We start from the raw sequence: 27,554 nt of genomic DNA on the forward strand, positions 1-27,554 counted from the left end.
GCTTTGTGCTGGGTAAGGAGAGACAATGAGAGAAGGCTGGGTGGGTCTCCTGGGTTGGGCTTGGTAGGTGTCCAAGGGCTGGGGTGCCCCTTGAGCTCTGACTCCTTGTAGTGTCTGACATGGGATGCCATGTCATGGGAGGCCCCATACTCAAAGAGGGCTGTTGCCATGGAGTTGTGGTTTGAAGTGGAAGGGTGGCCTCTTCCAGCATGTGAGGCCCTTCCAGCTCATCTCTGGATTCCTGAACTATGTGGAGCTGGCCTCAGCCCCACAGGCACTCACAGGAATGGGTATATAGGGTGTGTGCCCAGTGGGGAACAGTTTGGTGACTCATGCTAGGCTGTGAATCCCTTGAGGTCAGGGCCCACATCTCAGCATGGCCTAAGGTAAGGAGGGAATGGTGGAAGCAGCGTTTGGAATGTTGGAGGCCAGGAACCAGAAGGCAGAGAATCTTGGGAGGAGGCCCATGTAGGCTAAGCCAGGGCAGGTTTCTCACCAGCCCCAGGGGTTTGGGCCAAGTGTACAGAAGAAGCAACGCCTGCCAAGCTTCCCCGCCAGAGGTGGTCTTAGCAGGCCCAGCAGGTCATCAGACTTTTCCTCTGCCCCAGTGTGGGAGGGGACTCCAGTTAGGCACAGCTCTGTGCTGTTGGCTCTAGAGAGACACTTGCCTCTCTGAAGTGGACTTTATCAAACACTAGAGCAGGCGTCGTCTGCAGTGCTTTCAGTGTGAGGTGCTGAGGAAACTGAGGCTGAGCTGTGGCCCAAGGCCAGGCTTGTGGGAGCCAGCCCATGTGCAGTCTTCATGTGGGTACCAGGTGGCATCCACTGCCTCTGCTCCTTGTGCCTGTGGGCATAGACCCTGACCAACCCTCCATGTTTCAGGTCCTGTGCAGAGGCTTCTGCTCTGAGCTGTCCTCATTCTGTGTGGTGGGAGCAGCAGGGTCTCTGTGACTCTTCTGCCTTATGTGGGGCTGGTCATACAGGACATTTTGTCAGCAGGGGCGTACTAAATAAATGTTGGGCCAGGGTGACTGTTTCAGACTTGAGCAAGGACCAGGGCAAGAGGGAGGGAAGGTGGCAGAGGCCCCAGATGGCTGTCTTGCTCAGGTGGGCTTTCCTATGGGTCTCCAGGGAAGCTCAGGAGACAGCCTGGGACCTGCTGCAGGCTCTAGCACACACTTGAACCCCCTGAGTAGCCACTTGGTCCTCCACTCCTTGCTCACTCAGAGTCAGAGCCCCTCACGTGGACTCCTGGGGTGGGGATAGGAGACTGGCTGGTCTCTGGTCTTAAGACAGAAAGGAGGGGACATGGAGAGGAGTGACTGTTTCTGGGGAAGGGAGACGGGTGGCTGGGCTGGGTGAGGCACCCAGTTTGGCCCAGCCTGACAGCCCATTGCCCACCCCCAGGTCCCATCTGATGCCAAGGCTGAAGGAGTCTCGCTCCCACGAGTCCCTTCTCAGCCCCAGCAGTGCAGTAGAGGCGCTGGACCTCAGCATGGAGGAGGAGGTGGTCATCAAGCCGGTGCACAGCAGCATCCTGGGCCAGGACTACTGCTTCGAGGTGGGTTCCCCCACAGAGCAGGGGCAGCTCTTTGGGTGGCAGCTGGAACCTGCTTGTAGCTTTTGGCTCCTAACAGACCAGGTGGAGATGGGGGTGGGAAGGTGTCATTCCTGCTCTCTGGGCACTTCAGAAATGGGCCAGCATCTGTTCTCCAAGCTATGGCAAGGGAAGCTGCTGGGGGCCTCAGTGAGTAAAAGTGAGTTTTTTAAAAGCCTGCGTCAAATTGCTTAAGCCCCAGATGCCATGAGAGCCTACTCACCCTCAGATGTAGTCTGGTATAGTGGAGAGTCCTCCCTTTTCTGGGTCTGTTCCTCCCTCTGTGTAAGAGCCCAAACCTATCCTGCTCAAGTATTCTTTTGACTCAGAGTTTGAGAGCAGAAAGCCTATAACCTACCCAGGGTAGGACCGTTACCTAAGGATTTCCTGTCCGGTCCCTCAGAGCAAATGGGGAATCTGAGGTGCAGTGAAGGCAAGAAGGTGTCAGAGGTCACATGACAAGCCAGGGCCAGTTTTGCTATTACTGCAGGTGTTCTGGGGTTGCTAATTGCTTCTCCAGTTACTGCACTATCTTCTTCCTTTGGTTCCTGGGAAGATTTCCATCCCCAGCAATTATGCATAATTAGGGGAGCTCTGTGGTAGAAGAAAGAGCCTAGTAATAAGCAGCCATTTGGGGACTAGTGTGACAACCTCCTAGTACCTCCAGAACAGAACGACACCTTGTGCCCACTGGTCATTGTTTCCCATTCAAGATTCCTGGTCTATGCCAGGGATGGTGGCTCATACCCCTAATCCTAGCACTCTGGGAGGCCAATGTGGGATGAGTCGTGAGCTTAGGTATTCAAGACCAACCTGAGCAAGAGCAAGACCCTGTCTCTACAAAAAGTATAAAAATTAGCTGGGTGTGGTGGCAGGGTGCCTATAGTCTAAGCTACTCAGGAACCTGTGGCAGGAGGATTGCTTTAGCTCAGAAATTTGAGATGATAGTGATCTGATTATGCCACTATGTTCTGGCCAGAGTACACAATAGAGTAAGACTCTGTCTCAAAAAAAAAAAAAAAAAAAAAAAAAAAAATAAAAAAAAAAAAAAAAAAAAAAAAAATTTTCTAGCCTAGCTGAGGTTGATCTGGGCTCTGACTTCTTTGCCTGGGATGGACTGAAGATAGTACGTGTCCAGTCATTCACAGCAAGGGGTGCTGCAGACTGTGCAGGCCCTGGAAGGCTGAGTGAGGACTCTGCTTTCCCCTGGAGAACTCTTGATTGGGTGCAGAGGCAGTGGGAACATAGGGAATGAATAGCCCGAGGAAGCCTCCCTTGCCTGGAAGGGACATCTGAGCTGGGTAGGAGACTTAAAGCTCCAGGGAGGAGGACCCCAGGGCCTGGCATACCCAGACAGCCCAATTCTCATTTCTCCAGGCTGGTACAAAAAATATCAGGCTTATGTTGCCACTGTTGGTTGGCACCTGTGATTCTGCCTCTAGGGAAGTTAATGCTTGGGTTAAGCATCACACCCTGACCTGGGCATGGGCCCAATTCCTTCCCTCCTCCCATCTCAGGGAGAGGGAGGTTAGAGTCAGAAAACACTTTCTTACCTGGACAGAGAATGCTAAGGCAGAAGTAAGGTACCAGAACCAAGTGCCAGCTGGTGTGGGACTGGGCCACTCTTCTGCTGCTGTCTTGTGCTAGGACAGTATGTCTCAGTTTACCACTTACAAAATGGGACATATAGGGAGTCATATCCTGCCTCCTTCCCTCAGGCTGTGGTGCACACCTGTGGTAAAAGTCCCCTGAGCCTCAGAGATCTTCCATTGTTGTCCAGTCTTGCTGTGGTCCCTTCCCTGGTAACACTGTCCTGCCTGCCTCCCATAGGTGACAACATCATCAGGAAGCAAGTGCTTTTCCTGCCGGTCTGCAGCCGAGCGGGATAAGTGGATGGAGAACTTACGGCGAGCTGTGCACCCCAACAAGGTAGGCCTGTACACTCCCCCCCCCCCCCCCCCCCCCCCCCCCCGCCAAAGTATTGGAGATTATAGACTCAGGTGTGAGGAAGCAGGAAGGATCTCCTTGGAGTGGGCTGGGCTGAAGCCTGAGTGGTAGTATTGGTGGGCTGTGGAAGGAATTTGAGTCTGCCAGCCTGAGACAGGGGCTGTGTGTATCTGTTCTCACACCTGGGAGAACAGGCTGGGCTGGGGAAATGAGCATTGGACCCTTGGGATCCTACCTAGAACCTTTGTCCCTGCTTCCCCCCACCTGATTCCTGTTCACCCATCCCATCCCAGGATAAATGTCTGCCCCTCCTCAGGCGAGCCCCTCCTCTGGCCTAAGTTGGTGCCCTCTGTGTTCCTGCTGTCCCTGGGCTCCTCCCATCAGGTCATATCCCTCCCTCTGTATCCATTTCCCAAGCTGAATTGAGGGCCTGAGCTGAGTCCTGGTTGGTGAAGTCACTTCTTAAGTTATATCACAGACAAGCAGGTTAAGGAAGGGCTGATAACAGCTTCATAACCTGCAATGTGCCAAGCATTGTGTGACCTCTTTACCCAGTCTCTCACTTCATGAAATGGATTTTTCTATGCAAGCTGAGACTTAGATAAGTCAATAGCCTAAGCTTAGTGAGCTGATACCTACCAGACCTGCCCTGTGCTTGGTCTGGGCCTGGATTCCCCTCGCCCCCACTGCCACCTTTAATACCACCAGTGCCCAGATCTCAGGACTCTTCTGGGCTCTGGGCTGGCTGGGGGGCAGGTGGCACCCCCAGCTGACCACCCAGTCCCTCCGTGTACATGTAGGACAACAGTCGGCGTGTGGAGCACATCCTGAAGTTGTGGGTAATCGAGGCCAAGGACCTGCCTGCCAAGAAGAAGTACTTGTGTGAGCTGTGCCTGGATGATGTGCTCTACGCCCGCACCACAGGCAAGCTCAAGACGGACAACGTCTTCTGGGGCGAGCACTTTGAGTTCCACAACCTGCCACCACTGCGCACAGTCACCGTCCACCTGTACCGGGAGACCGACAAGAAGAAGAAGAAGGAGCGTAACAGTTACCTGGGCCTGGTCAGCCTGCCTGCTGCCTCAGTCGCTGGGCGGCAGTTTGTGGAGAAGTGGTACCCAGTGGTGACGCCGAACCCCAAGGGCGGCAAGGGCCCTGGGCCCATGATCCGCATTAAGGCGCGCTACCAGACCATCACCATCCTGCCCATGGAGATGTACAAGGAGTTTGCCGAGCACATCACCAACCACTACCTGGGGCTGTGTGCAGCCCTCGAACCCATCCTCAGCGCTAAGACCAAGGAGGAGATGGCGTCTGCCCTGGTGCACATCCTGCAGAGCACGGGCAAGGTGAAGGTGTGTGTGGGCCTCTATGAAAAGAAATGGAGGACAACTCTGGCTCCCGGGGAGGAAGCAGGGAGGTGGCAGAGGCCTGAGCTGTCTGGTCTCCCAGGACCTGGCCCCAAGGGCTGGGCTGATCTGGGAAGCAGAGTCCAGTCTGACGTGCAAGGTATGGAGGGAGGTGGAAGCAAGGACTCCAGCCAACCTGGGCAGGCCCTCTGTAGGGTGGGGGCAGCCTTCAGTGGAGGGATAGAAAGTAACTCATGTTGCTGGGTGCCAAGCACAGGGCTCCCCCTCTCCAGAACACTTGGGAATAGCTTCGTCCCTTGCCCCATCCATAGCTGAAGGAGAAATGGAACCTGAGAAGCCGGAGACTTAGGTCATATCTGGCCCTAGGTGGTGATGTGCCTTGGATGAGTCATTCCTTCTCCGTGCCTTGGTTTCTCCTTATTGGGTTCTAACTCCCTGGGATTCCCCCTCATCCCTGCAAGAACTGTGGGAACGTAGGGGAGAGGTGATTCTTACCCTGCTTCAGTGTGTTCAGAGAAGGCCTCTAGAGCTTGTCTGTAGGTAGGAAGGCTGACAGCATCCCCCTGGCCTCCTGTGCCTTCATTGGCCAGCACAGCTTCCTGGGTCTAATCTCTATTTCAACATCATGCACATTGGAGAAAGGAATTTCCAGGGCATCAGCAACCTCTGCCCACATTGAGCATCTGGCAGGCTCCGTGCTGGGTGGCCCCTGCTCTGTCACCCTCCCCCAAGTCACAGGTTGACTTTGAACACAAGGAGGCAGGGGCTCCCGAGGGAGGGAGTCATCATCTGGGTGGGTGCTACCTAGTTAGGGTAAGTGTGAGTTTAGGCTTCTCTGCTAGATCTTCCACAGCACTGTGCAGGGGCTGCTGGGATTGCCGGACGGATAGTGTGCCTCAGTCTTTCTCTGTCAAGTGTACATCAGGCCCTGCTTTTTCCCCCATTTGAACATGGTGGCTCACTGCCTTTCAGGGCACAGGACCTCCTCCGTCCTCTTATCCTTTGTTGTGGGGTCATGCTGTCTGGTGTGGGAGCCCAACCATAGTCATGGGCACATGCTGGTGGCTATTTGTACCCTCTGTCCTCCCTGGCACTGATTAGAGAGGTGGGGGTGGCAAGTTTGCTGTGGTCACCCACCCAGGTCTGGTCAGGGTAGAATAGAGATTTGATCCACCTGGCCTGGGATGGTGGGAGGCTTGTGGCTCCAGGTGGCATCTTCTCGGCAAGCCTGCCTCCTCCATCCTTAGACCTGGTTTTGATATTACCAGCTGTAGGCTCCTCCCTGCCCTGCCCATACTCCTCAGCAGTCCCCTGGGGTGGGCGCTCTGTTCCTCTTGGGATGCTAGAGCAGCCTAGAGAAGCTGAAGCTTCTCCTTTGACCAGGTCTGGAATGCTGGGGCTCTCCCTACCAGCCAGCTCGGGTCCTGATCTCACTTCCCACATCCCCAGGACTTTCTGACAGACCTGATGATGTCTGAGGTGGACCGCTGTGGGGACAATGAGCACCTTATCTTCCGGGAGAACACACTGGCCACCAAAGCCATCGAAGAGTACCTCAAGCTGGTGGGCCAGAAGTATCTACAGGATGCCCTAGGTAGGGAGGTGCCAGCTGGTGGGTGGGCAAGAGGGCAGAACAGTCCCCACCAGCTCCTCAACCTCCCTTCCTGTCCACCTGGCACAGGCGAGTTCATCAAAGCACTGTATGAGTCAGATGAGAACTGTGAAGTGGACCCCAGCAAGTGTTCAGCTGCTGACCTCCCTGAGCACCAAGGCAACCTCAAGATGTGCTGTGAACTCGCCTTCTGCAAGATCATCAACTCCTACTGGTCAGTGCAAGCTCTACAATACCCGCTGTACTCTTACTGATCCCTCCATGTCAGGGTGCCCACTGCCTGACCCTACTGAGGCTCACTGAATTGCCAGTTGCCCAACCTGATCCATCTTGGATTCTGTGATATAGGGAAATGCTCAGAATACCCACAGGACATGGTTTTTATGGTGCCATAGTAGAAGCAACCTGGGCACGGCTGTCTGTGCGTGTTGATTAGTGAGTACCCTGCCCAGGGTGCTGGTATAGGTGCTGTAGCCTAAGCAGACTGACTAGGCCCTGCTTGGGCCAGGTGGATGGCTTAACCTCACTTGTCCCTGGTGATCATGCCCAGCTGGAGCATGTTTTGTTGCCTGAGCACCAGCCAGACCTCCCACTGGGACTAGAGAACAAAAAGAAGGGAGAATGGGATTGTAGGGAAGGCAGAGTCTACAGGCAGCTGCAGCCTCTGAAAGGAACAGGGTATGCAGGAATAGTCACAGAGGAATGCAGTCAGGGCTGGAATCAAGGCGGACTTCTAGCCACCTACTTGCTTCTGAGGTACACATGTGATGGTCAGGCTGGTGCCAAATACAGCCTCATGCTCTGGTGGCCTGTGGGACTGTCTGGGAGGACCTTGCTGTCAGTCCAGGCAGTGCATTTATTTTCACACTGGTGGAGCTACCCGGGTTTTAGACTGTATCACCCCCCCATCCCCCCAGCTCAAGGTTTACGTCCCCTGCCCTTCCAAGCATCTGTCCACAGCCCCTCTTGACACCACCTCCCTTCACGCTCCAAATCCATGCCTTGCTCCTTTGTAGCTTCAGCCTCTCTCACCCACACTTGAACCTGCATGCACTCCTGCCCTTCTGGCTCTGAGCCTTATACCTCATTCCCTCTGTGGTGCTCCTTCAGGTCACCAGATGGTGTCAGTTCATCCATCTGGTTTCTGTTGAAGGGTGTCCTCTCTCGAAGCCCTGGTCCCTTCAGGATGGGTTGTGTCTATGGGTCTGTGTCTGAATCTCTGTCCTGCACATGCTGGGGACATCTGGGGACAGGCAGATACTCCAGCTCAGGCAGGACTGGGCACACAGGAGGGCCGGGGAAGTGTTTGCTGTTCCTAGAAGACAGATAGAGACAGGCCTGCTAGGTAAGGAGCCGTCCTGGGAAAGGGGTGGAGGGAAGGACCTGAGGCTAGGAGTGTCGTGATCCACCTGCTCAGGTCCCTCAGCCCTGGGCTGAGTTAGGTGCTTGTCTGGGGCCATCAGGCTGGGTTGCAAATATACAACTTTGCACACCCCTGGGCCTATGGACAGAGGGAAGCCCAGGGGCCCTGACCCCTGTGGGAACACACTTCTCACTTGCCACGCCATCCAGGCTATGCTTTACCCTCCACCTCACTGTTCAGGGTGGGGGTGCTGGGTGTGGGACACGGGGAAAACAAAGCTGAGGACAACGATTTTCCATTTCCTCTTGCTGGCATTTGTCGGAGGCACCTCTGTTCTGGACAAGGCCATTGATAGATATCACCACTCAGCGCCTGCCCCCTGCCCAGTCCTGTACCAGGCACTATGGGGCCACCCTCACTGTCCACCCTCACTTCCCTTCCAGGCATGCCTTTGCTAGTTTCGCTAGTGTTTATTGCTGAGATCCAGGGGAATCGGCCGTTAGGCTTTGAGAAAACATTAAGGTGGCTCCATGAGCCTGGCAGTGTGGGCCTTGCTCTCGGTATGAGGGAGAGGAAATCGAAGCCCAGGAGCTCCAGGGTCTTGGTCAGATCACACTGGGCTGAGATGGTGACAGAGCCAGTACAGACTGGCTTCAGGGGGCAGTGGGGCCACAGCTGCCCCAGTGTAGGAGGCACCTCTATTAAGGTAAAGAGATAGGAGAGCCACACAAAAGTCAGTCAGGTAGGGCCTAACCATGGCAGGCTAGGATGCCCAGTGGAGCCAGGAGCCAGCTCTACCCTGTCTTCACCCTGGGGAAGTGGCCACCTCCTTTTCCTTCCACATCTAGAGATGGAGAGCTATCTTTTTCTCCCTGTGGTCAAGGGTGCTCCTATCTTCTTGGTCATTTTGAGCTCTACAGGAAACCTTGGATTCCTTTACTCAAGCAGAAAGAGTGAGTTTCAAAAACCGGCAATGGAAACCCAGGGAATAGTAGGCTGTTCCTATTGTGTTTTCCTCACTCCCCTTGCCCCTGATGTTTGGGTCTCAGCATGAATCCAGCACTGGGGGAGATGGGGAGAAGCGGTTCAGCACTGGCCCTTGCCAGGGATTCCACCTGATTCAGAGAGCCTGCCCCTTCTCAGCCCCTCCCTGCCCGCTCACCCCTTTGCTGAGAGCCTGCCGCCCTGGCAGGAGCCTGGGTCTCCTGCTGCTCCTCTGCCCCCAGCACACTGGCCAGTCCTGTGCTGAGTTTCGAGGCAGAGCTGAGGTTGGGATATGGGATTCTGTTGGACCCAGAGTCAAGTGCCCACTGTGCACCCTCTTGTCCTGAGCCCCTGCCTGATGACCAAGCCCACCCTTGTCTGTCCCTGCATAGTGTCTTCCCCCGGGAGCTGAAAGAGGTGTTCGCCTCATGGCGGCAGGAATGCAGCAGCCGAGGCCGGCCAGACATCAGCGAGCGGCTCATCAGCGCTTCCCTCTTCCTGCGCTTCCTCTGCCCAGCCATCATGTCGCCCTCGCTCTTCAACCTGCTGCAGGAGTACCCTGACGACCGCACTGCCCGCACCCTCACCCTCATCGCCAAGGTTACCCAGAACTTGGCCAACTTTGCCAAGTGAGTACCTCCTTCCCACCAGCAGAGTCTGGTATGACTGGAGTCCCTGGGGAGGCCCCTCGCCTTGCTGTCCCCCATTGTTCTCCTCCCCTTTTGTCAGAATAAGAGCTCCACTCCTTGTCCTTCTCCTACTAAAAGTACGTGTCGTTTTGGTATGTTTCCTAATTTTTAGAGGTGTGAAAATAAGACACTTTTTTCTTCTGCTTTTTAAAAGTAACATTATTGTAAGGATTCTCCCATATCCCTGGACACTCATAAGCTCTATTTTGAAATAAATGACTAATATTCCTCCAAGGGAGAGTGACCCATATTTCTTAATTCATCCCCTGTGGTTGGGTACTCAGATCGTTGCATACTGTCCTGGCTTAGTGCTGTCAGGATGTCTTTTCTCATAAAGCACTTCTGGTGTTTTCAGTTGCAGTCTAAGAGTGAGCAGGTGGAAGGGCAAAGGCCAGGTCATCTCATCTGTGTGTGTTCTCAGAGCGTGGCTTGTGCCCCATTGCGGGGCCATCTCTGTGATGGATTCTGGTGGCACAAGGGAATTAGCCCTGATCCCAGCCCTAGCGGAGCTCAGCACTTTAGCTGGGGACATGTGTTGAATAAGCAGCAGAGGAGTGATAGGTGTATACTAGTCTCTTAGGAGGGCTCTGAGCTTGTTGGGAGAGCAGACAGAGTAGCCTCTAAGGTGACACAGACTCCCAGCTGTGTGTCAGGATGAGGCATTCATTGTCTCAACGATGACAGGGAGCAGAAGCTGGGCTCTGCTGTGGCTGTGCCATCTAGTACCAGGCAGGAGAAGCAGGTGAGGAGACCTGATGGCCAGGCAGGGCAATGGGATCCACTGAAGGGTGTTAATCAAGAGAGAGGATAGCCCTCCTCTGTTCTGGATCCTGGAAAATTGCCTCAACGGCACTGGGTTGGAGGGAACACTACAGCAGCCAGGAGGTCAGGGAGGAGGGCACAGTTGTGGTTCTGACAAAAATGGCAGAAAATGGGGAAGAGGTTGTGCAGGGTATAATAGCTGCAAGGGACGAGGTCCAAGTTTTCAGAAGGTAAAGTCAGGAGGTCTTGATGTTTGGTAATAAGGAAGAGGGAGGGCTCTGGCTTGGGTATCTGGACAGTTGGTGGGGTCTCCCTTTAGGATAAAGAGCTCAGGGGAAGGGCAGGGTCTGGGCAGATGGTGGGGTCTCCCCTTAGGGTAAAGCGCTCAGGAGAAGGGCATGGGTGACAGAAGGGCATGGCTGTCACCAATGACTTCAGACTTGGCCAGGCTGAGTAGGAGGGACTCGCAGGGGGAGCTGCTTGTGGACATACTTGTCTGAAAGCTCAGCAGAGGCCTGAGCTGAGCATGGATTTGAGAGTCATCTGGGTACCAGGACACTGAAGCTTGGAGGCAGAGCAGAAGGACACTGTGACAGGCAGTAGATGGGGAACACAGAACATCCACGTCCTGAGATGAAAGGTTGAAAAAATGGTTATTGGACTTGGCTGTGAGGAAGGAGGACCCTGGTGACCTGGGTCAGTGCAGGTTCAACTGAGTTGAGAAGAGAGCATGGTGGGAGTTGGCCACAGTGGGTGCAGTATGGTGGGAGCTGAGGACTGGGCACATGTGTGGAAGGGAGCACCTGGCGGGGCCTGCCTTGCCATGGGCGCTTACCCTGTCTGCCCCTCTTTTCAGGTTTGGCAGCAAGGAGGAATACATGTCCTTCATGAACCAGTTCCTGGAGCACGAGTGGACCAACATGCAGCGCTTCCTGCTGGAGATCTCCAACCCTGAGACCATCTCCAACACCGCTGGCTTTGAAGGCTACATCGACTTAGGCCGCGAGCTCTCCAGCCTGCACTCGCTGCTCTGGGAGGCCATCAGCCAGCTGGAGCAGGTGCCTGTCACCACCATGGGGCAGGGGGTGGGACCAAAGGCCACCATAGAGCTCACAGTGTTCCTCTTTCCAGAGTAACCATGAGGCAGAGTGTTCACTTGTGTGACTTCAGCAGCAGCCCAGACCCTGTCAGGACACACCAGGGATCTGTGTGCTCCATTTTTTTTCTGTAGGCAAGTACCACGTCCACTCACCAGCACCTGCCATAGTAGCCCCACTTTGGGGACTGGGGTGTGGGCTGTGCCTGGTGTACTCAGCCTTAGGTGGGTGAGTGCCACATGTGCGCGCATACTCCCTGCCTGAGTGCATGTGAGAAACAGGGTCAGAGTTTGAAGCTGCACTTAAGAAAGATGAGTCAGAACCCTGGGCCTCTACTTATCAGGAAATTGGAAACTTTTCTAGAATCACCCTTGACCACAAGTTGACGAGGTTATTCCCTAGAGCCCTCTGACATGGCTGCAGTTACCTGTAATCCCCACCCTGCATTTCACTAACTATTGGCCTAGGACCACACAGTGAACAGGTTTCTTAGAATTAGGGGCTGGGCCTGCCAAGAACCACTTTGGGGATATCTGTTGCTTCCTAAGGTTCCGTGGGACCACCTTACAAAATTAATGTCAAAACCAGCCCAGAATACCTTTTGTGTCACCTGGTCCCATTCCTTAAAGGCGACCACCCAGAGCATTGGTGATATGCAGCCTTCTAGACACATTCTATGCATGTGTAAGTACACACACATGCAGGCACAACAAGTGTCCCCCTCCTCTCCCCCCCACCACTTTTTAAAAGACAAGGTCTTACCCTGAAGTGCAGTTATACATTCAAAGCCCCCATGTAGCCTTGAATTCTTAGACTTGAGCCATTTTCCCATCTCAGCTCCTTGAGTATCTAGGACTAGAGGTATGAGCCAGCTTTCTTTTTTTAAGTTTGCTGTAAAGTGAGAACTTATATACACTGCCTTATGCCCTTCTTACCCACTCTTGTGGGCACCCTGGCATGTCAGTGCGTACTAACGACCACAGACTATTCCATCACGTGAGTGCAGTTCATTTCACTAGTCCCCTAGTGATGGGTGCTTCGGTTAGTCCTGACTTTGCACTAGAAACCAGTGATGTTGTAGTCCGAGGCCATCATCATTGCTCATTTGTATCCCTTTGGCCTTTGGCTGTGAGAAGCAGGAGAGGGGATTGGAAATGTGAGCCCCAAGCTCCATGCTATAGCCAATATCGGTGACTCTGTCTGCCACCACTTATTGTACCCCTATGCTGGTCACTGTCCATGTATGCACAGCCAGGCAGGAAGTAAGGTCATTAGGGTTATCACAGGGGATAGCTGCAACAGGAACTGGAAATGAGGCTGTTTGCCTTTCAAGTCTGTCTTTTGGCTGGACAGGTTTTCATGCTTTGTTTTTACACAGAATCCTCTGTGCATAAGCAAGCAAAGACAGTGTCCCCCTCCTCCAGCTCAGCCCCATGGCCTGGAACCCTTAGTACCATGTCTAAACCACAGATGGACTAGGGCACTGCCCTTTGTCTGCCCAGCTTCTGGCAGTGCCTGGTCTGTGTCTGTACCATCTCCACAGGGGTTTAGGTGCCAAAGTCAGTCAGGCCCTAGCCCATCCCATGGAGTAGGTGATGTGGGAGGGGCTGTCACAGAAGCCTCTTAGATGGAGAGGTATAGCTACGATGGAAATTCTAGGATTCCACCTGTACTTTCTTCTCTATGGTAGCATTGGGGCAGGACAAACTAGGATGCAAGGTTTTATCAGCTAGGCCAGCACCTTCCCTATGGGCTCCCCGCTTCTACTCCAGAGGTATCTAGGGAACTGGTAAGAGGTGTAGATTTACAGATTCTTGGTCTCTCGCTTCCAGACCTGCTGGATCTGACTAGCAGCAGGCAGGGCTCTGCATTTCTCAGAGACACTACAGTGGCTGCAGCTTATAACCTCCCCAAGTGGCTCCAGGGAGTCACGCCTGCCTCTTGATGTGTCTTTGCAGAGCATTGTGTCTAAACTGGGACCTCTGCCTCGGATCCTGAGGGATGTCCACACAGCATTGAGCACCCCAGGCAGTGGGCAACTCACAGGGACCAATGACCTGGCCTCTACACCAGGTTCCGGCAGCAGTAGCATCTCAGCTGGGCTGCAGAAGATGGTGATTGAGAATGATCTTTCTGGGTAAGAGCTGCCAGGCATTGTTGGGTGTGGTGGGTGCATGTACAGACCGGACACATCCCATCTGTGGTTTCAGATGGGGAAAAGAATGCCTACATAAGGGTTTATAGAACAAGCTTGGTGAGACTTGAATTGTATGGTTGCTGGCCCCAAGTAGTGAACCTGCATTTCAGAAAAATCAGAGGCGGCTTCCTGGAGGAAAAGGTGTTGTAGTTTTTGAGTGTTTTGGGTAAAGTAGCATTTCCATTGGAAAAGGCATGGTAGATAGAGGGCAAGCACAGGCAAAGACCCAGAGAGAGATACCGTGATGTGTTGAAGAGGAATTTCTGGTCCCAGATACCTCTGGCATTTCCAGATCACCTGGTATTTGTTAAAAATACCCATGTTCCTGATTTTTCCTGGGCCTAAGTCAGAATCTCCAGAAGCAGTGCTTAGGAGTGTATTTTTCAAAAGGAATTCAAGTGTTTGCCAGACTTTGAGATTGGGAGCCCCAGAAAACAGGGAGAGATGCTGAGACCCCACCCCAGGACGCAGTTCTACTTGGTGTAAATAAGACACACACGGTGGAGTAGGAGGCATAATGTTCTTGAATGTTGAAGTCAAAACGGGACAATCCTTTAAGAAACATGGAGTTTATATTGAAACATTTCTGTTCCATTCCTTCCTTCCCCTCTCCTGCCAGGCACTGTTTTTAGCAGTGCTGGGAGTGTGGTCTGGTTCAAGCAGGCTTTTAAGCAGAGGAGGGTGTGGTGCCCAGGGGGAGGCCCCAGATGCAGAGCTTGCTTGGGGGTCTGTTCATTTAAGCTGCCTGGTAAAGGAGAGCAGTCCTGAGGTGAGAGTTCAGCTGGGGACTCACCTTAGTGGCTGAGAGAAGACCAGGCCTGGGCAGGCAGCCTTACACCCTGGCCTCGTCTATGTTTCTCCCTACTCCATGTGCTGCCTCATCCACTTCTTCCTAGCCTGGGAGCCCAGGGTCCCCAGGTCCCTGGGGACACTACCAAAGGCTTCCTCTCCACCTGAGATAAAGCCAACTCGCTGTACATGCGAAGCCCCACCAAGCCCTTGCTGCCAATTCACCCCCACATTCTTCCCTCCAAAGTCCCCCCCAGCCCCCACCACAGTTGTGTTTTCTACCATGGAGCTGGCTTCCATGGGGCTGGGGGGACAAGAGAGAGGCTGAAGACAAGGGTGAGGAGGTGGCCGGGGCATGCGGCAGGCTGAGGGCTAGGACAGCCTGCGCCTGCAGGTTCAGACCCTGGTCTCCCCCTCCCAGACCTTCTGGATGAGTCATGCCTTTCACAGATCCTCCTTGGATTCCTTGTTTTTGCCAGGAACTCTAGCCCCCGCCTGTCAGTCAAACAAGGGAGTGGCATCAGGAGGCTGGGCAAGAGGAGGTTTCACCAGGCTCCTGCCTGGGTTATCAGTCTGATTAGGAGCGAGAGGGAGGAGGCAGAGGGAGCCCTAGTGCCTGTGAATGTGGAGTTCTCCGTGCAGGACCGTGGACAGCAGAGAGCCACTGAGCAGTGGGTTTGGATTTAGCCGAGGGCAGTTGTCCAGAGCACCCCGTACCCCAGCACCTGCTGTTCCAAGATGCAGCAAGGCAAGGAAAGGGGCTGCCAGGCAGCCTGGCCTGGAGCAAGCTGCACTGGCCCCTAGAGCAGAGACTGTGCAGGAGCAGCCGTCTTGGCCCCTGGCCCTGGACTCTCCCACTGCTGCCACCCCAGCACCTTGCTCCCCCCAGCCCTGGTTCGGGCTGTAGGCTCCTGCAGATTGGCGGGTGCTGTCGGGTTGGACCCACTGTGACTGCATTCACAGTTCTTCTTTTCCCCTTCTTTCCCTGTGTGTGCTTGTCTCCCTGCAGTCTGATAGATTTCACCCGGTTACCGTCTCCAACCCCCGAAAACAAGGACTTGTTTTTTGTCACAAGGTCCTCCGGGGTCCAGCCCTCACCTGCCCGCAGCTCGAGTTACTCGGAAGCCAACGAGCCTGACCTTCAGATGGCCAACGGTGGCAAGAGCCTGTCCATGGTGGACCTCCAAGATACCCGCACGCTGGACGGGGAGGCGGGCTCCCCCGTGGGTCCTGACGTCCTCCCTGCCGATGGGCAAGCAACTGCAACTCAGTTGGTGGCTGGGTGGCCGGCCCGGGCAGCCCCAGTGAACCTGGCAGGGCTGGCCACAGTACGGCGGGCAGGCCAGACACCGACCACGCCAGGCACTTCCGAGGGCGCACCAGGCCGGCCCCAGCTGTTGGCACCACTCTCCTTCCAGAACCCTGTGTACCAAATGGCTGCTGGCCTGCCACTGTCGCCCCGTGGCCTTGGCGACTCAGGCTCTGAGGGCCACAGCTCCCTGAGCTCTCACAGCAACAGTGAGGAGTTGGCAGCCGCTGCCAAGCTGGGAAGTTTCAGCACTGCCACAGAGGAGCTGGCGCGGCGGCCTGGAGAGCTGGCACGGCGGCAGATGTCACTGACTGAGAAGGGCGGGCAGCCCACGGTGCCACGGCAGAACAGTGCTGGCCCCCAGCGGAGGATCGACCAGCCCCCACCCCCACCCCCTCCACCGCCTCCTGCCCCCCGTGGCCGGACACCTCCCAACCTGCTGAGCACGCTGCAGTACCCACGACCCTCGAGCGGAACTCTGGCGTCATCCTCACCTGACTGGGCAGGTCCTGGTGCCCGGCTGCGGCAGCAGTCCTCCTCTTCCAAGGGGGACAGCCCGGAGCTGAAGCCACGGGCAGTGCACAAGCAGGTCAGTGCCACTGGTCAGAGGGCAAGGCTGGGCTCTCAAGCACAGTCAGGCCAACACTCCCCACATCATGCTCCTGCCCTGTCATCCCACCTGCACCTGCACCTGGCTGCCATTCCATGCGAGCAACACTGCGTCCAGCCCCATCCCACCAGCCTGCCGCGTGCCACCACCCCCTCCCTCTGGGTCTCACTCTTCCTGACTGAATCCTCTGAACCAGGGAGACCTTTCCCAAGGAACTCCAGGCCCCTCTACTGGTTCCCCCAGGGATGGGAGAGAAAGAGGGAGGGGTCCATCCATCTCTAGTTAATTCCATGGCCAAAAGTTGGAATTGACCTAGCTGCAAGGTTTCCCAGGCTGGGTTGCCAGTAGGTTGGGTTATCTCCATCACCCACAGGCTGCAGGCAACGTGTGAAGCCGATGTGCTTTAGGCTGACTGCCCAGTTGCTGTGCACCCCTCAGCTCCCTTGCTGGCACCCCCAACAGCAGACTCGCTCATTCCCTGTCACCTCAGCAGCAGAGTGCAGCGCCCGTGTGGGAGACAGTTCCATGGGTGGGGGCTGCAGTGGTAGGTGCTCAGTCGGGGGTCCTACCCTTCCCTCTTTGCCCCTGAGCTGCCACTTGTCCCTGTAGCTCACCTGGTGACACTCACCCCTCCTGCCCTCCCTTTCCTCCTGCCAGCCCCTCACAGCTGTGTTTCATTGTAGGGCCCTTCACCCGTGAGCCCCAATGCCCTGGACCGCACGGCCGCGTGGCTTTTGACCATGAACGCGCAGTTGTTAGAAGACGAGGGCCTGGGCCCAGATCCCCCCCCCAGGGATAGGCTAAGGAGTAAGGACGAGCTCAGCCAAGCAGAAAAGGTAAAGCTGGACCCCAGAAGTCGGGCAGAGCCCCAGTGAGGGGGCATCACTGTCTTATGCATAGCCAGTGCCTCTGAGTCCCATGCCTCATGGGAGGACAGTGGTCATCAGGATCTGGAAGTAAAGCAGCAAGAGAGACTTAGCTTAGATCCACAGTTTCCTCTGCAACTCAGAGTCACTTGGGACTGGTCTTGGATACAGACTCCTGGGACCCCTATGGTGGGACTGTGGGAGGGCTCCTCACCCTGGTGACTGAGGAGTGGAGGTGCCAAAGAGGTGGCTGGAGACCCTTTGGGGAAGCCTTCTACATGAGGAGGCAATGGCAGGGGCCCCTGAGATACCTGAGAAGGCACACTCTTCCCCCCACCCCCAACAAGGGGTGACTCTTCTGCATTCTGGTCTCCACTAGGGCCTGGGGAAGAAACAGCAGGTAGCAGGGTGAGGGCTGGGTGAGACTGCCACAGGGTGTCTTCAGATCCCACCCACCACACATATCTGACATTGGGTGGGGCAACAGGTGTTTTGACTGTCCAATGACACCTTCCAGTTGTGGCAGCCCCCCTGCGTCCAGATATAGTTCTCGTCTCCCCCCTGCAGGGGTCAAAGTCCAGATAGACAGGTAGAAAACCCAGAGCAAGGCTCCCCATCCCCAAACAGCAGGCCTGTCTCCACTGTCTGGGCCCAGGAAAGCCTATAGCAGCCTCTCGAGCACAGGCACTGGGTCAGGGTGGCAGACCACCCTCTCCCTGGCCTTGTCGAGCTCCATTTCCATGCTGCATCCTGCCACCCACCACCATCCCCCTGGGCCTCTGCATCCACCTGCTTTTACCATAATTCTGTGAAGGGGATGAGGGACAGGACGGATGTGAGGATTCCCGGCCTCACCCCAGGCCCCTGCCTCCCTCCCTCAGCTCCTATGTTCTTACAGCACCTGGCTTTTCTGAGTCTGCTCAGCTCCCCAGCCTCTCATAAGTTCCTTTTCCACCCTGAAGGCTGAGGTCCATGTTCAGCTAAGTCCAGAGAGCCTAAACCAGTTGGCCTTCCTCCTCTTTCTCCCCATTCCCCCATGTCGCCATCACCCCATTCAGAAGCTGGAAAGCTAGGATCTCATCCTCCTGGTCAGTCACTCTCTGTGTGATGTGGTCATCTGTCTGAGCCTCAGTTTCCCTCCTGCAGAGCCCCCACCCCTGAGTGCTGTCACGTGTCCTTCGTATATCCAGGTGTTCTCTAACCTGTTATACCCTGTTCAAGTGCCAGGGCTCTGGTTACACCCTTACTCCTGAGGTTTGGGTCCGAGTCTTCATCCCCCCATGATCACACAGACCAGACTGAGTATTCATAGTGCACAGGTCTGGGGTGAGGGACAGGCTGTGTCTCGCTGCAGCCCACCTTTGTTTTGTGAAGTTGGTGGGGTCACAGCCATACTGTCCTCCTGCTCAGGCTGACAAAGCTATGCTCTCTCCATCCTGGGTGCTGTGCCCGTGGCACGCTGCCCTCCTGGCAGGACCTGGCGGTGTTGCAGGACAAGCTACGGATCTCCACCAAGAAGCTGGAGGAATACGAGACCCTGTTCAAGTGCCAGGAGGAAACGACACAGAAGCTGGTGCTGGAGTACCAGGCCAGGCTGGAGGAGGGTGAGGAGCGGCTACGGCGGCAGCAGGAAGACAAGGACATCCAGATGAAGGGCATCATCAGCAGGTGGGCCATGCACCTGGGCAGGCAGTGGGCAGGAGGACTAGAGAGGGTGAAGCCCTGCACTGAGGTGCCGGTTGGTGGCAGGATGCAGAGTTGGGGTTGGCAGAGGCTGGACAAGCCAATGCTGGTTCCCGGAGGGTCTGCCACCCACCCTGTGTCATAGCACCTTGTGAAGCTCTCAGGGAGTTTAGGAGCAGGATTCACGTGCTGGGAAAAACAGTAAGGACCCTATTCAGGGCAGGAAAAGTGGGAGTGAATGTCACATTCAGTGGCCACAGGTGGGAGGAAGTATGTAGAATAAATAACCCCCAGATTTCTACTGGGAGCACCTGGGTGTGGGTGTGTCAGGGTACTGGCTGCTGAGATAGGGAACTAAAAGAGACAGTTTGGGTGGGGAGGGCGTGGGATGGGGATGCCAGTGTGGACAGGTTGAGTTGTGAGGTGCCTGGGCTAACTGGGGCGTGTGTCGGGTCCCATGTGGATTCTCCCGTGTCTCCACCCGTGTATAGGGGCACAACTTCCTCGGTGTCTGCAGGTGGGAGTGCAGTCAGCCCACAGGGTTCCAGCCCTGGTTAGGACAGTGGTACCAGGTGCTGGAGGAGAGCCAGTGTCTATTTACATCTTATTTATGTGTAGTGCCTAAGACCCTAGCATCTGGACAGACTGAGCTGGTGTGTAGGAACCAGGAAGTCCCCCTTCCGAAATTCCTCCTGGTGGAGCACCTGTTTCTATCCTCCTGGCTGTTTGCTTTATTTACTTGTGGTTTTGCTCGCTGTAGAATGGTTAACCTAAGGAGAACTAGAAGGACTAGAAACTGACTGTTCACTTGACCTTCGTCTCTGCTCTTGGCTCACCTCCTGTGTGTGGTTCCAAGGACAGAAACACTTTTCAATCTAGCCACCTTCTGCTTACTGTGTTTTTTTGACTGAGAGGTATATGCTATCCTTAATTCAGGGGCTTATTAAAGCCTGTGTTTCTACTAACCAATCCTGCATACTTCTCCCCTATTGTAAATGTCAATTAGGCAGACACTGTTGTTCAAATCTTCTGTATCCTTACTGTTTTTTCTCTGTACTTGTTTACTTTAGTTCCATCAATTACTGAGAACAAGATATTGAAATGTTTAATCATAATTATGGATTTGTCTATTTCTCTTTCACTTCTCTTGGCTTTTGCTTTAAACTCTACTCTTAGGTGTATACACATTAGCCTTGTTATGAACTTTCGATGAACTGACCTCTTTATCATTATAGAATCACCTGTCTTCATCTCTCATAATATTCCTTTCTCTGAAATCTACACTTTCTGATGGTACTAATATAGCCACCCTAGTTTCCTTTTGTTTAGTGTTAGTGTGATAGATCTTTTTCCATCCTTATGCTTTTAACCCACTGTCTTAGTCCATTCAGACTGCTGTTAAAAAATGCCTTAGACCAGGCAATTTATAAACAGAAATTCATTGCTTACAGTTCTGGAGGCAGAAAGTCCACAATCAAGATGCCAGCAGCCTTTGTCTGCTGAAGGCTCTCTCTCTACTTCATGTATCATGCCTTGTTGCTGTGTCTTTGCATGATGAGAAAGGGTGAATAAGCTCCCTTCACCCTCCCCATTCACCTCAGGGTCTCTCAAAGGCCCCACCTATTGAGATCATTGTCTTGGGGCTTAGGTGTCAGCATATGAATTTGGAGGGGGAAACAAACATTCACACCATAGCATTCGTCTGTATATTTCTTTTACAAGCATCTTATTGTTGGGTCTTGCTTTTTTTTTTTTTTTTTTTTTTGGAGGCAAGTGCCACGGCATCAGCATAGCTCACAGCAACCTCAAACTCAGGTGATCTTGCCTCAGCCTCTGGAGTAGCTGGGACTATAGGCACCTTCCACAATGCCCAGCTAGTTTTTCTATTTTTAGTACAGAAGGGGTCTTGCTTTGCTCAGGTTGGTCTGAAACTCCTAAGCTCAGGCAGTCCACCCACCTGGGCCTCCCAGAGGATGACAGGCGTGAGCCACTGCACCATGCCCGGCCTGGGTCTTGCCTTTTATCTAACAGGCTTTATCTTTTAATTGGAGTGTTTAGACCATCTACATTTAATGTAACTATTGATATAATTATGTTTAAATCTGTTATGTTGTTGTTTGTTTCCTTTTTGTATCATCTGTTCTTCCTTTTATTTCCTATACTCTTTTGGACTTAGTATTATTTTTTTGTGATTTCATTTTATCTCTTTTATTGGCTTACTGGCTATATCTCTTTGCTGCTCTATGGCAGGTGTTGGCAAACTTTCTAAAAAGGGGCAGATTATACATATTTAAGGATTTCCAGGCTGGATGGTTACTCCTGCAGCAATTTAACTCCGTGTGAGACGGCAGTTTACAAAAACAGGCAGTGGGTCAGATTTGGCCCTTCCTCTCAGGCCACCGTCACAGGGACTCTCTCATTATCTTTGTTCCTCTGTACTTAGAGTATCTTTTGTCTCTGGCTGTTCATAAGGTATTTTCCTTCATCAGTGGATATAAGTAATTTGATGGTGATATGCCTTGGGCTGATTTTCTTTCAGTGTCTTGGGTCTTGGATTTGTAGGTGTAAGTATATACCATCTCACCTCCCCCCAGTACATCAGGCTGCATTATGTTATGTTGTTCACATCTCACTGATGTTCTGTTGTTCCCTTTTTTCGTTTTTTTCACTATGTTTTATCTTAGATAATTTCTATTATTGTGTCTTCAAGTTGCTAATCATTTCTTTTTCAATGCCTGATCTGCTGTTAAACTTAGTATTGTTTTGCTTCAGATAATTTTTCACTCTGTAGCTTCATTGGTTTAAATTCCATCCATTTTTCTGTTCATCATGCTCATCCTTCTATTTTCTTGAATGTGTAGAATGTATTTATGGTAGTTGTTTCAGTGTCCTTGTCTGCTAAGTTTATCCCCTATGACATCTGAGTCTGTTTTTACTGATTAGCTTTCCTCATGGTGATGAGTTTTATTTTCCTACTTCTCTGCATATTTGGTGATTTTTGGCTGGATGCCAGGCATTGTGAATTTTACAGAATCAGGTGCTAGATGTTTTTGTGTTTGTTTAAATACTCTGGGCTTTGTTCTGGGATACAATGAGGTAACTTGGAATCAGTTTAATCCTTTTGAGGTTTGCTTTTAAGCTTTGTTAGGGTGGGTCCTGCAGAGTCCATAAGCCTGATTTGGCCCCTCTGTTGAGGCCCTTTTCTTCTGGGGATTCTGTTTGATGTCCCGTGTTAGTACATCTTACCATTCTGGCTGGTAGGAACGCAGTGTTCCGTGGACTCCTTGCCAGTGGTTCTTGCCGAGGCTGGTGGTTTTCTCACCTGCATGCAGATCATTATTCAGTCAAAGACACTGTCCCCTTTGGGAGGTGCATGGCATTCTTCATTTTTTTTCCCTCTGATGTTCTGACCTCAAATCCTGCACCTTGACCTTCCTGAACCCCCTCTTTTAGCTCAGCGAGGCTGCTGGCTACCCACGTACCTCCTTCTAGGCCACAAGCTGGGCTAAGTTTGTGGGTTTCCCTTCTTTTAGGATCATTCCTTACTTGATGTCTGAAAACCTTTGTTTTGGATATTGTGTCCAGTTTCTAGTTTGATTGTTTAAGACGAGAGTAAATCTGTCCCCTTCCAGTGTCATTTCCCTGAACAATACTGTCTAATCTACTATCCCTCACACACAGTCTTCTCAGTGTCTTACCTCCCTTTACCAGGGAACCGCACTCACAGGCCGCAGCCCCTCCTGCTTGCTACCGTCATGGCAGTCCTGCACACAGCCTGCCTGGCACTGCTGCTCTCTTGCGTCTGCAGTGAATGGGCACTGTGCTTGCCCTGCTATGGGGAGGCTGCCCTGAGCCAGAGGAGTTGAGAGGGTAGGGGATAGAAAGAAACCTTGGGCGTCAATGGGCTCATCTGAGAAGAGTACATAGAGCAAGACCAGAGCCTGGTGGAACTGTTGTGTCCTGGGGCAGACAGGACAAGGCATCTGGGAAGACAGGCAACCCTGAGAATATGGGGTCCCAGAGCCAAAGGAAAGAGAGTGGGAAGGTAGCAGGGACCAAGAAGGCTCTCAGGAAGGAAACAGCCAGGAACGGAGCCTACCTGCCTAACCTTCAGCTGTCTGGTCCTGTTGTGTGAACCCCCTTTCCCTAGGGAGGTAGCTGCCTCCTGCTCTGTGCTCTGTGAACCCAAGATCTTGCTAGCACAGCTGCCTCAGTGCAGGGGTGGCCACCGTTTGCATGTCTGTGAACTCCTGAGGGGAAGGACTAGACTTTATTCATCTTGGCACCTCAAGTGTCCAGCACAGAGCCCACCCAACCTTAGCGACTCTGGTTGGGCAGGAGGTGGAGAAACTTCCAGAGCCTTTCAGGACCTTCGTTTTCCTACCGTATCACGGGTGCTACAGCACAGCATCACCTGCCTTGCTCTGGACTTGTGAGGGTCTCAGTTCCACCCCATTCATGTTGGCTCCTGGAAGAAAATCAGCAAGGCCTGCCTGACCTTCAGCTGTCTGGTCCTGTTGTGTGAACCCCCTCCCTCAGGGAGGTAGCTGCCCCAGGGCTTTCCGGGGCTTGGGAGCAGGGTTGGGGTGTGGAGCAGAGGTGAGGAGGGAGCACAGCCTCACACTAGGAGACACCTCTGTGCGGGAGTGCCGGTGTATTCCTATGACATCCCCTAGTCTGCTCGCTGCAGGGCCAGCCTGACTGTCCTGTCACTGGTCACAGGTTGATGTCTGTAGAGGAAGAACTGAAGAAGGACCACGCAGAGATGCAGGCAGCTGTAGACTCCAAACAGAAGATCATTGATGCTCAGGTGGGAGCTCTGGCCTTTGGTCAGCCACTTGGGATTAGGTGGGGGTGACCTTGGCTTTTCCATATCCTCAAACCTCACTGCAAGAACTGAAGTGGAGTAAGAGACCAGGATCTCTGCCCTGAGAAACTAGGCCTGTGGTCTCAGTGGGTCACGAGTTTATTAGGATGGGCTGGGAAAGGGGAGGGACAGCTCCTTTTCTGATGGGGGCACTTGGTAGATATTGTCTTTCACCTAGGATGTTGACTAAAGAACAGAAACTTCTAGCACGGGAGTGGGGAGGGCTGGAGGATGTGGTGGCTGGTAGCACTAGCAGCAGGGTTCCTGTTCAGAGCTGCAGCTTCCAGACTGCATTATGGAGATGTGACAAGGACTCTGGCCCCAGTCTTCTCCACTCACCCAGGAAGAGGCCCTATTCACACTGCCTAAGTGCTGTGACCTCTGTGTGTGTCACATGCACATATGTGAGCTGGAGTGCCTGCCACAGGGCCCTTGGGCAGCCATTAGCACCCCTGGAGCTGCCTTGTTTGAGATGAGAAGCAGTCAGCAAGGTCTTGGTCCATGGTGGCACAAAGGGCTGTTTCCTCTCAAGAGGGAACAGCACATGCAGTTCCCTGTGTCTCCTCCAGGCCACCTCCTCTTTGCCCTCCCTGTGCTTCTCATAGGTGCACAGGGCTTCAGGGAAGTCCCTGTGTCATGGTCCTCCTTTGGGCCCAGGAGCCCATGGCCCCTGCTAACAGCCTCTGTGTTCACAGGAGAAGCGCATTGCCTCACTGGATGCCGCCAACGCCCGCCTCATGAGCGCCCTGACGCAGCTGAAAGAGAGGTACAGCATGCAAGCGCGTAACGGCGTCTCCCCCACCAACCCCACCAAATTGCAGATTACTGAGAACGGCGAGTTCAGAAACAGCAGCAATTGTTAACCTGCCTGAGGAGAGGGGGACTGGTGGCCAAGGGCAGGGTCTTGGCCTGGGGAGGCGCCCCCACAGTTGCAGCCCCAGCACGGGTGGCAGGAGGCCAAGTCTCCCCTCCCCACCGCCGCTGTCCAGGAGGCAGCCACAGAGGGAGCCGCGAGAGACTGAAGCAGCGTGAGGCGGGTCACCAGCCGCTCCCTCTCCGCTTCCAAGAAGCGTGTTGGGTGCAGGCAGAAGAGACTGCACGTGGGGGTGGGGACAGCCTGGCAGGAGTAGGGCCTGCCAAACAAATGTCTCTTGGTTACCGAACATGGTGTGTCACTTTGTCCTCCTTGTCCTGGCTGAGTGCATGTTCCCCCACCCTGACCAGGGAGGCAGGGAGGGAGCTGCCCAGAGAGGGTGAGGAAAGGGCTAGGGGCCTGCTCCTGTGGCTTCCCCTTACCTCGGGAGCCCAGGACTCCCTGGAGGCTGGGCCCTGCCCTGTGGGACCTGGAATCTGCCAGGTTGGTTGGCAGGTGGGGGTTGGGAGTGGGAGGACAGGAGGTTATTGTCCCTGCCTGTCTCCACCCTACGCACCTGCCACTGCATGCAGCCTGTTGGGACCCTTCCTGACTGTGAGGACCTGAGGGTGCACACCTACCCACTCCTCGTGCCTGTCTCCAGACTCCCTACCTCCTTCCCGTCCTCAGTCATGTTGCTGAATAGACCCAGTGAGGATCCTGGCTTTTTCTTCTGGGCTGTCGCACCTTGTGGGAAGGATCCGCAGCTTCCCACACCTTCCACATGGGCCCAGGGTGATGCTCTGGAGCTCCTGGAAGCCAAAGATCTGGGCTGAGCTGGCCAGATGGCACCATGCATTGTATCTGCCTTCTCCTGGGGCCCCGAGCATCCAGGGCACAGTGGCCCTGTAGGGAGTGGCCACCTGGTACTCACCCTGAGAGAAAAGGTGATCTCTCCTCTGATTGGTGGTCTTAAAAAAATTCTAATGCCCGCAGGCCCTGAGAAGGTGGATAACTGTGATTTTTTTTCCTTTCACAGTATGCATTAGAAACAAAAGCCCGCTTGCTCGCTTGCTGGAACACAGGGGCCTTTTAAATTGAGCGTGCGCACTGCATGGGAAATAGCGGCCCTGGAGGATGTTAGACTTGCTCCCTCTCCAAGACAGCAGCAGCCTGCACCAGGCCTGGTGCGTGCGGCCGGCGGCCCTCTCACCCTCCCCGGCCCCCCAGCCAAGGACCCAGGCGCTGCAGACAGGGGAGGGGCTCACCCCACAGCTGGGGCAGTTTTCCTCAGCTCTAGGCTATCCTGCAGCTTATCTGCTGCCTGCCACATGCCCCTTGCAGGACATAGATGGGCAGCAGTGTGGGTCTCTCTCGGTCCCCTTCTGTTCTCCAACCCTGAATATTCCAAGCTCTGGCCCTGGATGGCCTATGGCAGAGTCTTTGCCCAGGCAGCAGAGCTGAGCCTGGGCCAGCTGCAGGATCCACCACCTCTGCCCCTGCAGCTGGAAGGTGCCAGAGTCCCCTCCCTGATGGGTAAAAATGTGGAGGGATGGCCCAGAGCCACACTGTACCCCATCCTGAGCTTGCGGATGGGGAGGCGGCTGCTCTGTGAAGAGGTTTCTAGATACAACTGCAGTTCAGTTAGGCTAGAGACAGATGCTGGGTCAACAGGGGTCCTAGACCTCTGAAAAAAAGGAGGTAAGGGCTGAAGCCCTGCCCCTGCCCCTCCTGCCCCACCCTTTTGCCCTGCTCCCACCTTCACCTGCGTGTCTCTGACCAGGGTGGCCACACAGGGAGGGCCTGGCTCTAGTCTCGTCCCCTGCTGCCCAGTGAGCTCTGTGCCTCCTCCCTACCCCCCTCTCACCAATGCCTCATAGAATGACCTCCAACTGAGCACCCTTAGCAATACAGAGATGGGGTTCCCAGGGCCTGGACAGGAGGGCACAGAGCCCAGCACTGTGGCTGGTGCTGCTGCTCTCAGCGTGGGTTGTGAGCTCTCAGGCCGAGAGCCTTATTTACCTGTGCAAAAACTGTAAAAGTGTACAGACTCTTCACAGATTTTTATCTTAATTGCAAGTCTGGCGATTTTTGTAAATGTTCTTGGTGTTTGACTGTAATGTAACTATTTCACCTAATGGTTGTACATAGTCCTTTGGTCCTGGTGCTGCCGAGGGCTGGCCGGGACTGCTGCTCTCCCAATGGTTTTTATTTTATTTCTTAGAGAACAGTATTGGGCAGGAGGAGGAGTTTTGGGTCTGGGGTTGTTTTTTCCCCACCTGTGGCATTTATTTGTTGGCTTTGCAGTACGCTGTCTAGGTGGAAGCTGCTGGGATGTGTGCCCTGACTGGGCCTACAGCGGGGGGCCCCCTGTCTGAGGCCACAGAGTTCCCACAGGGCAGGGGAATGGAAAGAAGGACAGTCTTTGCTGAGGGAAAACCATGGTCCCCAGGTCACCAAGACCCAGGCTCTGTTGGAGAATGCTGTCCCCTGCCAACACTGAAGCCTGACTTTTTTGCTTAACTTTTATGTTCAGGGTGAAGGAAACTGCCAAACCTCCCATAGGTGAAGACTTTCTGACTGCCTAGAGAGGGGGTGGGTGGGGGCCAAGGGCAGAGCTCCACACACACCCCTGCCCACCGGATCCTCTGCCCTGGGGTAATACCTCTCCTCACCCCATTCATCTGCGGGTGCTGGACTGTCCAGGGAAACAGCCCCGCTCTTTTCTATACACTCAGCCACAAAGCCACCCACAGCCCCCATGCTCCCCTTTTGTAAGTATGTGAAAAGGAAAAAAATGCAAATGTTGGAGTTTGGCTGGAGCTCGTCCCTTCAGCTGTGACTTTTAACTATGTAATAATGTACAGAGAAAGTTGTTGGTGTTCTAAGATTCTGTGTGGCTGTGCAATTTCTGTACATTTGCAATTAGAAATATTAAAGATTTATTTAGCTATTTTAA

The 27,554-nt window shown here is 53.9% G+C and overlaps 1 protein-coding gene across 3 annotated transcripts; it reads left to right on the plus strand.

Moving 5' to 3' along the window:
* Positions 1-1,163: 1,163 nt before the first annotated feature.
* DAB2IP (DAB2 interacting protein) lies at positions 1,164-27,554 on the plus strand. Of its 3 annotated transcripts, XM_023510520.1 has the most exons (14): positions 1,164-1,561; positions 3,428-3,526; positions 4,345-4,899; positions 6,364-6,508; positions 6,596-6,740; positions 9,266-9,502; positions 11,181-11,382; positions 13,380-13,558; positions 15,417-16,305; positions 17,010-17,162; positions 18,667-18,860; positions 23,598-23,685; positions 24,438-24,508; positions 25,635-27,554. In XM_023510520.1, the coding sequence occupies exons 1-14, from the start codon at positions 1,418-1,420 to the stop codon at positions 25,642-25,644; spliced, it is 3,111 nt and encodes a 1,036-aa protein (XP_023366288.1). In that variant the 5' UTR covers positions 1,164-1,417; the 3' UTR covers positions 25,645-27,554. The 3 variants fall into 3 exon arrangements, with proteins under 3 accessions (XP_023366288.1, XP_012657899.1, XP_023366287.1); XM_012802445.2 differs by having other exon boundaries at positions 24,438-27,554; XM_023510519.1 differs by having other exon boundaries at positions 15,483-16,305; positions 24,438-27,554.

Source organism: Otolemur garnettii, unplaced genomic scaffold, assembly GCF_000181295.1.
Source record: "Otolemur garnettii isolate 467f Iridium unplaced genomic scaffold, OtoGar3 scaffold00014, whole genome shotgun sequence".
Lineage (NCBI taxonomy): Eukaryota > Metazoa > Chordata > Mammalia > Primates > Galagidae > Otolemur > Otolemur garnettii.